The 18,108-nt window shown below is 36.2% G+C and overlaps 1 protein-coding gene across 22 annotated transcripts in view; it reads left to right on the plus strand.

The window, feature by feature from the left end:
• Positions 1-18,108, plus strand: part of ank2b (ankyrin 2b, neuronal) — a 140,045-nt gene that overhangs the window by 60,025 nt on the left and 61,912 nt on the right. For 21 of the 22 annotated variants that reach the window (XM_058394499.1, XM_058394498.1, XM_058394513.1 and 18 more), the window contains exon 2: positions 11,438-11,539. In XM_058394499.1, coding sequence (XP_058250482.1) covers positions 11,438-11,539 — 102 coding nt within the window. Of the gene's footprint in view, positions 1-213; positions 360-11,437; positions 11,540-18,108 lie in introns of those variants that run through there. The other variant, XM_058394494.1, reaches the window with a different exon arrangement.

Consider the following 18,108-nt stretch of genomic DNA (forward strand, 5'->3'; position numbering starts at 1 on the left):
CATACCACTGGCCCTCCATTCACATGCATAGATGGTGGGTGTAAAAATAGCTGAGGCTCAAATGAACAGTGAGGAAGCCAGCATTAGAGGGTCGTTTCTGTTTATGGAAGAAGCTGGGTGTCACACTGGCAAATAAACAAGTGAGTAAAGTGGCATGGTGCTCCCCAGTGAAACTGGAGTTTAGTATGACTTAGAATTCACTTTGCTTGAAACTTATAATAACATGAAGTACAGTAGAAGTTGCCATGGGCAACACAGCACCGCATAAAATGCCCAAGGAAACCGAGGACAGTCCAGAATGGGATAATCCTTATTCCATTAGTGATGATTCTAATCAGAGCTGGAGTACCGAACCCTTGGTAAGAATCTGCATCTTAATGTCATTACTTTTGACAGGTTTTGGACCTGTAATTGGAAACACATCATTATGTTGCTAACTTTATGAACTTGGAGCTACACACAATATTCACCTTTAATATTTTAAACAAATCTTTACACATTTAACAATGACTTCTTGCTTATCTAGTTTATCTAGCGCAAGGCATGTTTGATTTTTTTTTTAAATACCAGTGGTGTGCTGATATGCATTAATGCTGTTCTATTCAATTGCTATCTTTATCAATCTGTGTGAATTGGTTAACATTTACATTTGTGGCATTTGGCAGACGCCTTAATCCAGAGCGACGTACAAAAGTGCTTTGAAGTCTCTATCAATGAAAACATTGACGCTGGTTCAATAGGAATCTATCAGCCTGTTTGGAGGAATTCTAGCACAATTTTTTTAAACACACATAAATACATAAAACAAACTGTGAGAATCAGCACTAGTTTAAGTGTTTCAGGAAAAGGTAGGTTAACAACTGATCAGATCCATATGATTGCAAAATTACACTTGCTCAAACACTCACTTCATAATTCCTGCTTAGAAATCTCAGCTGCAGTGTACAGATCGAATGACCTGATGGTAGATTGCTGCACATCTGCAGCTTTCATACAATAATCCTACAATAAAGTGGCAATCAGATTCCTCTGATACAATGCTCACATTTCAATTGTTTCAATTGTTTTGGTATGGGACAGGAGTGAGGAGTCTGGTAATAATAATAATAATGATAATAATAATAATAATAATAATGATAATAATAATAATGATAATAATAATAATAATAATAATAATAATAATAATAATGAGCTAAGAAACTAATATCAACGATCAGGGTGTCTTTTGAGAAATCAGATGTATTTGAGATGTGTGGAAATGGATTGTTTCTGGCTACTGAGACCTGTGAACTTTAACCCCAAGACAGCTGAGTTCTATTTTACCAGAACTGATTTGACCCTTGGCTCATTTGAAACATACACAGAAACAAATATGAGATACATTGATGCACCAAACTTCAACATGGCATTAATCTTTCCTCTGAATGATAAAACCGGGTCTGACAGTATGATCTAATCAGACAGAGGTAAATGGAGGAAGTGTAGATTATGGTATGTTGGACGTTATATAAGGTGTCTAAAACTGTGTTTGTGGGTTAGGAATTGTGAGCTACCAGGCTGAGGAGAGTAGGATGTTTTAATATAAAGCTTATGATTTATTCATTTATTCAAGTTGTTTCTCAAAATATACAAAAACTATGTGCTATCAAGGTAATCATTTATTATTTTTTAGTGTGTACTTTGCTGCTAAATATGAAGGTTTTTGATGGTGAGCAAATTGCATTGCTCACATACTCATCTACATGCCTTTTGTATATGTGGGAGGTTGAAAGTGATATCCCTTACAGGAGCAGGTCAGGGCTCAGGCATCCCTGGCTGCTCAGTTTCAATGTCAGTGTGTGAAATGTAGGATTTTGTGCACATATTATTTGTCAAAAAAAAAAAAAAGCTCTGCAAGGCTGCAGGACCTCCATTTTCATTCCTGATGCCACGCACTACTACCACACTGGCCGACTGCATATGGGAGCCATCTTGTATGCTAATCAAATATGCTACCTTTAATCCTCTTTCTCTTAGACCTTGTAGCTGTCCAAAGACAAGGAGAGTGGAGTGAGTGCCAGACTCCCTGCTCATCTTAACAGCCAAACTGTGCTTCAGCCTTCTGGCTGTGATGGACTGTGACTCAGATAAACTGTTCTCTCATCACATTCTGTGTCCTTGAGGTTGGGTTATTGCTGAAGAGATGAAATCAAATCACGTCATGTGGCTGAGTGGGGTAAATCAAACCAGGGCAATCAATTCATTTTTAGCCAGATTTCTCCATCTAAGGTTTTTTTAGAAGTGTATTTCTATGTGTATGGCATATAAAGCATTTCCCCAGTTTAAGATGCTGACCAGTTAGTGAACTTCATCATAATTAAGTTCATCATTATTCACTGCTTCTTTGCAAATTGATGCCATTTATTTGGGAGTTTTTTCTAATTCACTAGTTCTGATATATTTAGGCTGAGATTAGGGCTGAACCTAACAATATTTTAATGAATTAGTCAATTGATTTTTCCTCCTTTGTTTAATCAGTTGTATTTTAAAAATATATATTAAATACAAATATATTTTCATTAAAAACTATTCATTTCCAGCATCTTAATCAGCTCAACTACTAGTCTTCATTAGATTACAGTTCACTAGATAACTAATAACTTCACCATGAGAATATTATCAAGTGCTCATATCAAGTGAGGTGTTGATGAAGGTGATGTACACTTTTTAATAACTATATGTTTTATCTTTAATATAAGCCCAGATTTGTTCCGAACAGAATGAGGAATCCAAAGCTTTGTGGATATTTTTGCGAATTAGTTAATCGGTTCTTTTTGAGCTTGACGTCAATGTGAAACTGAAATCTTAGTGACTTCACACATATTAAAAACCTGTATTGTGTATGCTAAGAATACCCAGTCGTTTAGTGCTACCGGGTCAGGAAAATAGTTAAATTTCTTACAAGCTAATTGATTAAAATAGCTTTGCTGATCGCTGCCCAGCACAGCATGACAGACTAATTGAAGACTAATTGTTCATATGAGACCATATTCATTTTCAAGCTGTCTATTTGACCTAAGTAGCATGACAATCTATTTTCTGCCACGGGAGCAAAGTTACATGTACAACCGTGAACATGTAATACAGCCAGAAAACTGGATAAGGCTGGGAAAACTCAGTACAAGCCGATGAGTGTGGATGCATCAATCATGCTTCCACTGTGTCTCAGATTCTCACAAGACTAAGTATTACTCACATGTCATGAGCCCAGCAGGATAGTGTACTGTGAAGAGTTTCCAGAGTGTAGAGAAGTTTTTCCTGTTTTCTCTTTAAGCCCCAAGTGTCTTTTTATGAGGAGATGTAGCGTGTGCTTCATAACTGTTCAACTAATCGATAATGAATTTCGATGCCATGTAAATTTGTATTGATTTTAGCGATTTTGTAGTAGTTTCAGCCTTCCTAAAGTCTCCTGAAGACTTGCTTGTTGCTTGATGATTGTTATTGGACAGTGTTGTTGTGTTTATGTGCACCCTGGGCAACCTGAAGGAACTTTGAATGTCGTACAGATTGTTGCTTGGTGCCATGTAAACACACATGTTTTACTTTGATGATAGGATTTCCAGAAATAGATTGTAATGATGCGCAGGTGCCACACAATATGTGTGTGTGTGAGTGTGTGTGTACTCAAGCTTTTCGATACCTTCATCCTGCCTGATAAAATGTAAGTAGTCTAATCAAAAACTTGGCAGTCGAATGCAGTGACTTTGGATAATGAACAACGATCCAGGCTTACACAAGCTCCATTTTAAAATGGCCACCAATCTTGTTGGCACACAGATGGCTCATTGCACAGGGACATTTTTACATGTGGCTTATTTATGTCTTCCATTTCTTCAGTCAATATAAGTTCGACAGTCTCTGTATATTCGTCTCTTTCAAATGAACCTTTTGTTATATTGCAGAATATCACTGGAAAACGGCCGTGATGGCAAGTTATACGACACCTGTATATGTGAAAAACCTTGCTTTTGTATGCCTCTCAAAATGATTCATGTTGTTCATCTCTTAGGCACAAACACATTTTGAAATAAATTAAAAAGGTTTGTCCTATTAGCATGCAGTATCTAGTTCTGCTGCCATGCTTTCTAAGACAGTGGTCTCTGTGGTCAGTAGGCAGGGCTTAGATGTTTTCAGCATACAACAAATGTTGTATTATTCGTACTATCCATAATATTTTTCATGCAGTGGACAGATTAGAGCAGAACGTGCACTGCAGATGAATGTTTTATGCAAGTCATTCATTAGCCTTTGGACAGGATTTTCTGTCATATTTATTGTTCTGTTTGTTAAGACAGTGAGGTTTATTATCCTTAAACCTTCAAGCTAAGATAAGACTGCAAGCTGAGATATTTTTGTTCTTATGTATGAGTGTGTCTGTGCAGCAGTCGTGTGCTCTGAGAAGAAACCAGGCTCAAGCCAAGAGTTCACATCAGCTTTTTCATTTGTGCTCATTCACTTGGCACAGTAGATGGACAGCAATGTAAAAATAAATAAATAAATAAATAAATAAATAAACAAAACAAGCCCCTGCCTGCTGCATTTCTTCTACCAAGTGACACAGTCCCGGGGGCTGTGTGGCGGGCTGGTCAGGGGCAAACAAGCCACTATCATATGCACACTCAGCCTGTGGAACACTGTGAAGTTAAAAGGTTGTGAGCCATTACCAGATACTGATGAGTAATATGTGTGCTGGCAGCCTTCATGCAGTGAAGGAGACTCAGTGCTCAGAACACAGAGTAAATCTAAACAAGCCTCATTAATCTATTCAAATTCATTGACTATTTCTTATTATACTGTTACAGTAAACCAAGTATAAGATTATTAAGCCTAGTTCTAGACATATTGTACTATTGGTAATATTGTTCAACTTATTTAGCTAATTTTAAGCACTCATTTCTAAAAAGAAGCCAAACTCAAAATCAAAACTGGCAATTTAAAGCATAAAAATAGAAAAATATGCCTAAAAATAGGCTTAATAATCTCATATTTCATTTTATTTCAATTTCATTTTATTTGTATAGTGCTTTTAAAAAATGGACATCTTTACAGTTCTACAATTAAAAATAAAAATAAAAAATTCAGACAAAAAATTGTAAAGTTTATCCTTTTAACAACCCAGAGACAAAGGTGTCAAGGAAAAACAGATGATATCAGGAAGAAGCTTAAAATTTGGCTAGATGAAAGATATTATCATTTGGTAAGATGTCGTTTTTAGCAGTGTACAGCACTGGACGGTTCTCCCTCCATGTCCATGTATCACTGTATAACCTTCTTTTTGATCTCCACCCAAGGTTCACTCCATCTAGTCACAGTCATATGATATACAAACATATTTCATCTAATCCACACACCTCACACCTCATCATGCTACTTGTCAGAGTCCAAAGACAGCTAACTGACTGAACCCCAGTCAGACTGATCCCACATTTACTCAACAGCTTTGTTTATGTTGTTGAGCCATATAGCGAATGGCACCAAAGTATATCTGTAATTGTCCATGAACACCTTTACCTTCTATATCTCACAGATTTTAAGGGATTAACCCAGGCTTCGGCATATAACTTTTTCTAAATAAATAAGAAATGACCAGAAAAGTCTCACCAACTATTTTATTCTTGAACCCTAAGGCTCTCTATAAGTAGACTCAGATATAACAGTCCTAGGTCTTTGTATGGGTTACACTTTTTCTATCATTCTTAGGAATGTTAAGCCCTCTTGACTGCGTAAGTGACTTACTAGAAAAACATTTGGTAGGAGTTTATGGACAATCAGACATTTTTCTCCAGCGGTTATGCAGTTATCTGAGGCATAAAACCTCATTTGTTTGCAGATATTTTATCTGTAGTGCATATTAATGATTGGCTGAAGATAATGCATGACTTTGCAACATAATAAGGCATCTCCTGAATATCATCACAGGGTTTTGTTGCTTTGTCACTGGTACTATTGTGAATTTGTAACAATTCTCAACTATATTCCACACAGATAATCTTATCTGAGTAAATCGGCCCACTCGCTTTTTGTCAGTAACAAGCAGGCTGATTTGTATGAAGAAACTCAGTGTTTTGTTGTGACACACTGAATCATAGAAATGTTCCAGTCTGAAAAATATATAAAAAGTAATTTAAACTATTGAATCAAATAACTAGGATGTTGTTCCTAAGGATCATTTACACAAGATGAGCTAGATATGAATAATATTGATAATATTAAAAAAAGAATATAATATAATATGGCGATTGAATTGCACTATTTTTTTTTAAAAAATGAGTGGTGAAATAAAATCATAGAATTGCTTGTAATGTTGCATTACATTTATTTCATTTAGTCCTTAAAAAGAAATCCTGTTGATTGTTTTTAACAGTAACTGTTATCCTTCATCATGTAAGATCCATCATGTTTATCTAGATCTGTGAAGTTGCAGCAGTTTTACATGTACTTTACATTACATGTTAATTATACAGAGAGAATTACTAATATAAAAATCCAGTAAGTCATGAACAGAAATGAAATAGATTAGACTAATACAGGACTAACACTCTATACACAGTAAGTTAGGCTTAGGGGACATTCAAGGACGGAGGTAGGTGTATGTGAGTTGAATATCACTCTTCTCTTAAGTGATACTGTAGCTAACTCTCTGGAGTGTTACTCTGGGCACTCCTGTGTATATAGCAGCCACAGCAGGGTATAACCATGCCCACTATGAGAGGCAGACGCTTGGATCCTGGCGCCTGCTGTTACCCCCTGAGGGATTGGCACCACCAAAACAAACAGGTTGCATCATTCTCAGAGATAAAGTTCTTCTTAAATGGGTCTGTGCAACTCTTTTGTCTAAATTGTCAATGAGAGCAGATAATCATTCATGGTTAGTAGAAGTAAAAGGCCTTCAACTTGTGGCTTTCAGCAAAAAAGGACACCATTAAAGTTTTTGAATTATTGTTTTAAACCCATCTCTCCGTCTCTCTCTCTCTCTCTCTCTCTCTCTCTCTCTCTCTCTCTCTTACCAATGCAGCTGTTTTCAGTCATTTGGACAGTAATGTATTTATTATAATTTATTTAATTGATTTATATAATTAATATTAAGTGATAATATTATTATTTCTTATACATATCAGATATTAAACATTACATAATAGAGAATTTTGTGGACACACACACACACATATATATATATATACACTATATTGCCAAAAGTATTCGCTCACCTGCCTTGACTCGCATATGAACTTAAGTGACATCCCATTCCTAATCCATAGGGTTCAATATGACGTCGGTCCACCCTTTGCAGCTATAACAGCTTCAACTCTTCTGAGAAGGCTGTCCACAAGGTTTAGGAGTGTGTTTATGGGAATTTTTGACCATTCTTCCAGAAGCGCATTTGTGAGGTCACACACTGATGTTGGACGAGAAGGCCTGGCTCTCAGTCTCCGCTCTAATTCATCCCAAAGGTGTTCTATCGGGTTGAGGTCAGGACTCTGTGCAGGCCAGTCAAGTTCATCCACACCAGACTCTATCATCCATGTCTTTATGGACCTTGCTTTGTGCACTGGTGCACAGTCATGTTGGAAGAGGAAGGGGCCAGCTCCAAACTGTTCCCACAAAGTTGGGAGCATGGAATTGTCCAAAATGTCTTGGTATGCTGAAGCATTCAGAGTTCCTTTCACTGGAACTAAGGGGCCAAGCCCAGCTCCTGAAAAACAACCCCACACCATAATCCCCCCTCCACCAAACTTTACACTTGGCACAATGCAGTCAGACAAGTACCGTTCTCCTGGCAACCGCCAAACCCAGACTCGTCCATCAGATTGCCAGATGGAGAAGCGCGATTCGTCACTCCAGAGAACGTGTCTCCACTGCTCTAGAGTCCAGCGGCCGGATGCTTTACACCACTGCATCCGACGCTTTGCATTGCACTTGGTGATGTATGGCTTGGATGCAGCTGCTCGGCCATGGAAACCCATTCCATCAAGCTCTCTGCGCACAGTTCTTGAGCTAATCTGAAGGCCACATGAAGTGTGTAGCGATTGACTCTGCAGAAAGTTGGCGACCTCTTCGCACGATGCGCCTCAGCATCCGCTGACCCCGCTCCGTCAGTTTACGTGGCCTACCACTTCGTGGCTGAGTTGCTGTTGTTCCCAAACACTTCCACGTTCTTATAATACAGCTGACAGTTGACTGTGGAATATTTAGGAGCGAGGAAATTTCACGACTGGATTTGTTGCACAGGTGGCATCCTATCACAGTTCCACGCTGAAATTCACTGAGCTCCTGAGAGCGACCCATTCTTTCACAAATGTTTGTAAAAACAGTCTGCATGCCTAGGTGCTTGATTTTATACACCTGTGGCCATGGAAGTGATTGGAACACCTGATTCTGATTATTTGGATGGGTGAGCGAATACTTTTGGCAATATAGTGTATATATATATATATATATATATATATATATATATATATATATATATATATATATATATAAGCAATTACAATTTTTTAAGATGAACATGGTTTATCTGATGATATAACAATTATAGGTTTTAATATAAATATTAAAAATAGCCTTTTAATATAAAGAATAGTCTGCAAACACATTCTCAACTGCAGCATCATATTTTGTTTACATTTTTATATAAAAGCTTTTTTTTTTTTTTTAGTTGAAGTCTATAATATTTTCTTATAAATATATTTTGTCCTGGAACAAACGCTTCATAATATTTAGTAGAGTGGTAACTTGGCCAGGATTGCTAAAGTAAAACACATAACAAGCACATTGCTACAGATTAGTGTAATACATTGCTTAATGTCTTTTTGTTGATTTCATTTATAGCTGTTACTGTATATATTTATTATCTGTGTCCATTTGCAATTTTTTTTATGTTTGATTGTTGGCAGCAATTCATATCCTGAGAGACCCAGTGGAAAAGCATTAGCCTTATCATCAGTACATTATGAGTCTCAGTCCCAAAAATGCCATTGCGATTTGTGGCCAGGAGACCAAGAGAGCAAAATGCAGAGGATGGCTTCATGATAGACTTCACATGTGTTGGTTGGTGGTTGTTATGTGATTGGCAATGATTAAACTTTTAAAGTTTCCGAAATTCTCTATAGATGAAACTGATGATAACTGATGGTTTAATTTATTTTGCACACACTCAGATTTGACTGTGTGACTCTTAAATGAATAAGTGCTTTGTCTGAAGCGTTCTCACAGCATGTCTGTTGTTTTTGGAAATCATGATTCATCTACATGTATACTTTGCAGTCCATGTCTTGTCCTCCTGCTGGTCTGGGAGTTGCATACTCTTGTGTGCTTGGCCAGGCCTGAAATGAGAATGCTTTAATAAAGACATAATTGCACCAAACATGAAGCGTTCACTGATAGTTTGATGCACATTTTGAATAAATGAAAACATTAAAAAAGCTAATCTTTTGCACTGAAAACATTTATATATACAGTTAAGTTCACTGTCATCTCTCAGAATTCACACACATTTGGCTTGTTTGCCAATGCAGTCTCTGTGGACACTTTTATTGTTTAGCCCAGGCATCTCGAGGATGATCATTGTTTATGGCTCATGCATAGTCAGCTGCATTACTCCCACCACTATGAATATAATATGCATAAAAAATTCTTAATACACAGTGCTGTTATTCAAGGATTTTGGAGACTGTTCTGTCATGCTTCGATTCATATACCGTACTCTATCCTTTAATGTATCAGGTGATTTACAATTAAGCTAACCATAATATGTTGAATTTTATGCCCGTACACTGAATAGAGTAGATTTCTGTGATCATTTTATAGACTACAAGCAGAAGGACACAGTTTCAACTTGGAGAGGGACATGTTGTGAAAACACAGAATTATTTTTTATGTAAAAATGACTTTGTATATCTACAGCACACCTTGCCTTAAATGTTAATGTGAAGCTGTGTGATAGTTAGCTATCTACCTAGCTATAGCATTAGAGCGATAAAGTTTTGCTAGCAAAAATAACCTCTAAAATTTTAGGCAAGGTATGCTATAGATACACAAAGTCATTACTTCATTTTTCATGTTTAGCATCAGTTTATTTGTTTGACAGAATGTCAGCTGATATATCTTTTACATGAGAAAGCATCTGAAACGTATATATATATATGTAGGCAAGCCTAAAATTATTGTCCTGTCAAATTTGCCTCATCATAAGGAGAAAAAGGGGATTGGTTGGAGAAGCTAGTGATTTAATGATTAGATAGCTAACGTTTGCAAATTTTTAAGCCAGTAGCACTAAGCTAGCTACATGCATTGTGTGAATTCAGGCATGTAGCTAGCTAGCTAGCTAGTTAACTTTATTTGAAACTTTTTTAATGGAAAAAAAAAAGCTGAAGTAAGATTAGTCATGTTCCTCTATATAATATCCTGTCCTCCTGCAATTTATGCACTGCAGCTTTATACAACATTCATTTAGAATTTTTGCTGCTACAAGAAAAATAACTATTAATGTGCTGACTATCATACTGATACTTGCATAGTCATGCGCTTTTCTATATATTAATGTCACCTTGTGCTTTCGGAAGCAGCTGATACAGTAAACCACGTCCTGCTATAATAAGCAGTAATAACTGTTATTGTACTGTACTGCAATTAATTTTTATGAAGGTATGTAATTAGCATTGTAATGAATGTGTTTTTTTTATCTCTATCTCAAAGCAGGAGTTGGGGAAAAAAAGCTGTTTTTCTTGTCATTGAAATGTAGAAGGTTTTCATTTCCAGATGGCTCTGCATTGCAGTATCTTCAGCAACACAGCACCTGAAAATCCATTTATATGACTAAGCAAATTATATGAAATTGTTGATTATGTGGGATTATATATAAAAAGTAAAATCTTTTGTAGCACTATTGATAATGACCTGCTGTCTCTACAATAAACTGATTTACTGTATTTTTGCACAATACTTTTTTTTATTTTTTACATCATTTCACTTTATCTATTTTATTTCACTTACATTCCAGTACACACGTTCTTTTATTTCTTTTCGGCGCTAAGTGTCCTGTGTTCTTTTGTGTTGTCTTTATTGTATTTATTGTCTTTTTGCACTGTCTTGTCTATGCTCTGTTTGCACCTAGCTGCACACTGTGCACTTTACGTGGCTAAGACAAACTTCTGTCCTAGCTCTGTGGTGTTGTTTGTTGTTTTGTGTTGAACTTGTTGTTGTATGTTTATGTAGCACCAGGTCCTGGAGAAACGTTGTTTCATTTCACTATGTACTGCGCCAGCTATATGTGGTTGAAATGACAATAAAGCTTCTTGAATCTTGAATCTTGATTTTGAACCCCTGATCAACTGGTCAGTTGCATAGGGCAGAATCTCACTAATATCAACATTTTGTTTTTATGTTTTCTCTTATCCAGTCGGACAGCAACACCAGTTTCTTACGGGCTGCGAGAGCTGGAAACATTGACAAGGTTCTGGAGTATCTTAAGGGCGGTGTGGACATCGGCACTTGCAATCAGGTTTGTTTTCTCACACCAATACACACAGTATAATACCTAACTAGATGAATTCATTAGTGTGATACTGAGCTGCAGCTCGTTAGTATACACAGCATTGTATTCCCCTGCCTGAATTCTGAGCTTTAGCTCAATAACTAATCATGCCTAAAGGTTTGTGGCACAAGCATCAGGCCACCAGTCCTAAATGACACTTGTGACCTTTGTAGTGAAGAGTGAACCCTAGACATTTATCTAAATAGCTTCTTTGTCCTGATTTAATCAGTTAGCAAACAGATTTTTGCTTTGTTGTTGTTGTTGTTGTTGGAATGGCATTTGATCTTTAATTGTGGTTCTTAAACATAATTTATTTACCAGAATCCAATTCTTGAGCCTGTCCTGTGATGGATGTTGTAAAAACTTTGAGTTAATAAATATGATTAGTATGTAATTTACATTGCAATCACTGAAGCAGGGTGTTGCTTAGCAACAGGCTACAGTAACACTTTGTGTTAACTCCCAAATGTCAGTATAGCCCAAGGGATTCCCTTGCTGATTTTTTTTAAAGAAGGCTACAAAAATTTTATAATGCAAATTAGGAGGAAAATCAACCTGGCTCTTTGCATGTAGCCTTGCCCTGACCTAACATTGTGATATATTTAGATTTTTGGAGATGGAATTGATTAAATGGCTGCAATCACATAAGAACAATATTTCAAAGAACTTTTCTTAATAAAGTGGCTGTCACTGGATTTGCAAATCTGTAGCATGAAGGTGAATTAGGCTAACAAACTCAGGTGCTCAGTTTGTGTTGTATTGTTGGCAAGCCATCACTTACTGTATTTACTTTATTTTACTCTTTGTGTAGACAGCAGTACACATACATACAGCAGCAACACAACACACATTTATAATAAGTCATTTAAAAAATGATCACAGCAAGTAGAAAGGAATTTTTATATCTATTTGATTTGCACAAAGGGAACTCTCTGGCCAGAAGGAAGCAGTTGAAATTCGGTACACAATGGAAGGATGGCAACAGAATGGATTAACTGGCCCTTCTTAGTCACCTTATGTTGGTAAATTTGTGTGATAAAATTGTAATAAAATATGTCCTTAAATTGGTCCCCATTATCTTGCTACACATCTTAACTATACTGTTTAACTTACCCCTGTTCCTTATATTCAGGTTGCTATACCAACAGATAATGGAAAGACAGATTCAATAAAACATGTGTAAAACATCTTCATTAAAGAAACATCCATATGAAAAGTTCGAAGATTTCTCAGAAAATACATACGTTGAAGAGCTTTCCCTCAAATAATATCAGTGTTTGCCTCAAATCTTAATTTATCATTGAATACAGTCCCTACATATTTGTACTCCCTGACCACTTCTACCTGATATCACTTAATGACAGCAGGCAGCACAGGTACAAAGTTCTTCTTATGGACATCAATGAACATCTCTTTTGTTTTAGACACATTTATGTTTAAAAAAACCCTGAACAACTAATAGCAAGCACATGCTATACTCCAAGAAAATTAATTTGTGACAAAGTCTCAGTAAGTAAGATGTTTTGATGTGTATTTAGAGCCAAATTAACTGCATAATACAGATCAAATTAAATGACCCACAATGCCACTGGTACTCCCAGGGCTTTTATTCTGAGGAGTATTTTTAGGAAAACCTTTAAAGACCACTTACTCACTGCATTACATCATCTCTGTGCTCATAGCGATGAGCGTAATGAGTATGATCACTGTTAAAGTAAATAGAGTAGGGAATAAACTCATATTATTTTATGATACTGAACTCATCCAGTTTTCTTGCCCAAGTACGGTTCTGTGATTTCTGTCATTTTAATGGTACAAATGTAAATGTATATCTCAGTCATTCTACAGGTTCTTTCACTGTTTCAAAGTGCTTGCTCAACATCTATTTTTCTGAAAAACATCTTCCTCTATCAGAAGTAATCAGAAAATCCAACTCCATCTCCTCTCAGCTTGATCCCACCCAATCTCCGGTTTCAAATCCTGCATATCAGACATTTCTTACCATAATTCCTCTCTTTCCTTTTACATCTGTCCTTGTGAAATCTGATGCTGATCTCCATATCTGCTGATGTAATGGAAAGAGATTTACATAACTGGTGACTATAACAGAGTGTTTATTTCTATAGGATCACATAGCTCGTTGGGTTTTCTGGCTAAATTCCTCAAAAATGTTAAGATCAAACAGGAAGCAGATCAAACATGCTAGAATATTTCACCGGAAGATTTTTGCATTTCATTATATCAAAAATAAACCTCTAAAAATCATAAAATCATTCATCTTTTTTTTTTTGTAGCATTCAGTTTGTGAGACATTCGTTACCAAGTATTTCATCATGTGGTATTAACACATGAACATTTCCAACTGCACCACAGAAACAGAGTGCATTTAAAAGCTGACATTCTGACTGGGGTGTTCAGTGTTCTCTACTTAGCCAATGTCTAGTAGTACAAGGAATGCAATCATGTCACTAATATTATAACCCTTTAGACCAGTACAGTGGTGGAAATCTACCTATTGGATATTTTCAATCAGTATATAACATAATTCATTCTTTTATAGTCATAAGTCTGATATAAAATGATTCAGGACACTGTTGGCTTTCAGTGTGAGATGTTTTTACCTCTGTTTGGATAATCTTACAGTCAAATTTTAGTGGTTGAAGTAAACTCCTTCAAATTTTAGATGCTTATGAACAAGCAACTGGGGCATTTCAGAAAGCAGAAATGGACACGATATCACCATTTACTTGGTTTACATTTGTGTGAAAATATAACTGACAATCTTGGTTTTTTGGAACTTTTCTATGAATTTGTTGCTCCTAACAGACTAGGGTGTCTACCCAGAGTGTCTACTTTCATATAAGCCATTAATAACCATAATAGTGTGTGACATGACAAATAAATTCAAAGCTAAACATGGACAGAACAAAACAGGCACAAATGCCATTTTTTGGCCTCTGATAAAAAATTTATAACTGGAAAACTAAAGGATACTGGGACTGTAGTTCTTTCTTTCAATCCCATGCATGCTTTTTGTCTTCATTTCTATCTTGTGTATTTGTGTTTGTATTCGACCTTTTGTCCTTTTCCATTCACTATGTATGTGGGTGGTGTCCTTGTTCTGGCCAGGCATTTGAAACACTAGAACCATGACCTATGTGAAGAGATAATTCAGTCTCTAGTGAGTGAAAGACTCACATGCTGCACTGCAAAGGCTCAGTCAGGAGAGAATGAAATGATTAGTCATAAAAATATAATAACAAATATTAAGAAAATACAATTTACAGTGAGGAAAAACATTTATTTTGTAATTTGGTTTGAAGCTCTATAAAGTTTTTATTCCTTAAAGTAATCAATTTTTGCTTTCCTTATTCGAAATTAATGCAAAATTACTGTCATGCGCTAAACATTTTATTTTAAACCTAATGAAGGAAATACTGCTATCCAGAAAATAAATTATTCGTCGATTTTTTCACCCGACTTTATCATTTCCAAATAAAGATTTTGAAAAAAATTCAAAAAAGACCATGCAATTGAGAAGACTTGTAAATGTTTGGGATTTTTCTCCCTCATTAGTGTCATTCCTTCCTATGTGCTGATTTATGAGTCATTTCCTGTGACTGTGATATGTCATAACTCACGTCAAGTTTTTTTGACCTATAAATCCTGACATGTGAGTCTATGTGCTCTGTGCTGTAGCAAATTAATCTCTGCTTATAAATCTAGTAAAGTATATATCTTTACCTCTAGCTATTTTTGGGTTTAAGTGTTACAAAGGGACTGAAGCCATCATACCTCAATTATTTCATTATTAAAGTAGCACACTAGATATACATTTTACTTGGCATATTGTATAAAGTTAACACATAGAATTACAGTTTTATTAAGATGTCTGCTGTTGATTTGTTAGTGGCTGAAGAAAAGTCAGTCATTCAGGGCCTATTTTATTATCTCACCCAAAGTACATTTCATTCTTGTCCAATTAAACAGACAACTAGGACCATCGTAATAAATCAGATCTCCGCAATTATGTAGCATAACAGAATAAGCTTTCGAGAGGTACGTGGTAATCAAATTGAGCTTTTCAGCAGGTGCTCTTCGATGCTTTGGTCTGGTGTGATTAAACTGCTGTGTTGCTGCTGATGGCAGAATGTAGGACAGAGTGGGGGTGTAGTGAGAGAGATGGATTAAGTGCCTCTGTATGTGAGCAGCAGAGATCCTCATAAATTTTACCTACCTGCAGTATAGCAGCAATCTCAGAGGACAGTTATAGATTAGAAACATTCATTTTCACAGACTTACACATTGATACAGCGGGTAATGTGCTGTGGTCAGGGACTAGGTTATGTCCCAAATTGGAGACAAGTGTGTGTAATATGTTATATGCAGCTCCACTCTTCTGGGAAGGCATTTCACTAGATTTTGTGTTCATTCAGACACCAGAGCATTAGTGAGATCAGACAATGGTGTAGGGTAAGTGGTCTGGGGTGCAGTCAGTGTTCCAGTTCAGTCTTCCACTACAACCTTGACAAATCATGTTTTCCTGGACCTCTTTTTGTGCACAGGGGCATTGTCGTGCTGGAATTGGTTAGGGCCTCATTTTAGTACCTGTGAAGGGAAAATGTAATGTTACAGCACACAGACGTAGACAGTTTTGTACTTTAGTTTTTGTGGAAAGACTTTATTCTGTACACTATGTGTCCGCATACTTTAAGACGTATACTGTAGCTTTATAATGACATGCAATGAAGTCTAATAATCCTCCAAAATCTACATGGAGCAACACTTTCATAAATGAGACTTATCCAGACATCTCTCTCTCTCTCTCTCTCTCTCTCTCTCTCTCTCTCTCTCTCTCCGACTTTCTCTTTCTTTTACATGTCTCTATGATACAACTTTTACATCAGGAAAACAATTACAGTAATGCGTCCGTGACAAGTTTCTGCAGGATGTTTTGTCTATAAACCCGGATGATTTCTTCTGACATTGTTCGGCATCAAATGTTAAATGATTATTGACCTTACAGTGATAACAGCATTCATTTATTTGTTTCTAGAATCTGTATTACAGTATATAATAACCTGTTATAGCTGTCATTATAAAAGCATCAACCTCTGGGAAGTGCTTTGCTGATTGATTTTATTTTATGTCTACTGCTAATGTGTTCCCAAAAAATGCAGCATAGAGATTAGGTTATACGACCATTACAAAGTGACTTCTTCCACTTTCTGCATTTTGAGAAGAAGTGCACTAGGCAACTTAATACAGTGAGCATCAGTGGTCAAGTGGTAGAAAAACAGCAGGTAATTCGGTCTTTATTTTTCTTAGGGGAGGAGGGAGAAAAACAGATAATAAATCTGGATGGAAATAAAATCCCAGTGTATAGCACCAGCAAATGATGGAAATACCTCAGGTCCCCATGGAAATATAATCCTGTCTTGAATAGGGCTTTGGTTTTTTGTTGCAACACAAGAGGGATGACACGTCAATATCCTTATTAGAATTGGATTAGCAGCGGTGTCTCTGATTTCCTGGAGCATTCTGTTCATTTGCCATTTAAGTCAAAGGATTTTCTAGGGTCAAGAAACATTGCCCTGAAGATGAGTTTTCAGAAATGATCTGGATAATATTTTGAGTACATTTCAAACTGCTGTAAATGTTTGGGTCTTAAATGATCAGGAGTTTCTGCCTATAATATATTTCACACCTCAGCTTTAGGAAATAGTCTCAGAAATCTCCCTACAAAAATCACATTGTGTAATTAGTCAGTTTAATAAATGCAGTGGTACAAACCGTCTACATAAACACTATACACTAACTACAAACTGACTGCACACTAACTGCAAACTATCTACACACAAACTACACACTAACTGCACACTAATTACTCACTAAATGCACACAAACTACGCATAAACTACACACTAACTACACACTAAATGCACACAAACTACACACTAACTGCACACTAATTACTCACTAAATACACACAAACTACACACTAACTGCACACTAATTACTCACTAAATAAACACAAACTACTCACTAAATCCACAGAAACTACACACAAACTGCACACTAATTACTCACTAAATAAACACAAACTACACACGAAATACACACAAACTACACACAAACTGCACACTAATTACTCACTAAATAAACACAAACTACACACGAAATACACACAAACTACACACAAACTGCACACTAATTACTCACTAAATAAACACAAACTACACACGAAATACACACAAACTGCACACTAATTACTCACTAAATAAACACAAACTACACACGAAATACACACAAACTGCACACTAATTACTCACTAAATAAACACAAACTACACACGAAATACACACAAACTGCACACTAATTACTCACTAAATAAACACAAACTACACACGAAATACACACAAACTGCACACTAATTACTCACTAAATAAACACAAACTACACACGAAATACACACAAACTGCACACTAATTACTCACTAAATAAACACAAACTACACACGAAATACACACAAACTG

This window comes from Hemibagrus wyckioides, linkage group LG07 (genome assembly GCF_019097595.1).
Source record: "Hemibagrus wyckioides isolate EC202008001 linkage group LG07, SWU_Hwy_1.0, whole genome shotgun sequence".
NCBI classification, from domain to species: Eukaryota; Metazoa; Chordata; class Actinopteri; order Siluriformes; family Bagridae; genus Hemibagrus; species Hemibagrus wyckioides.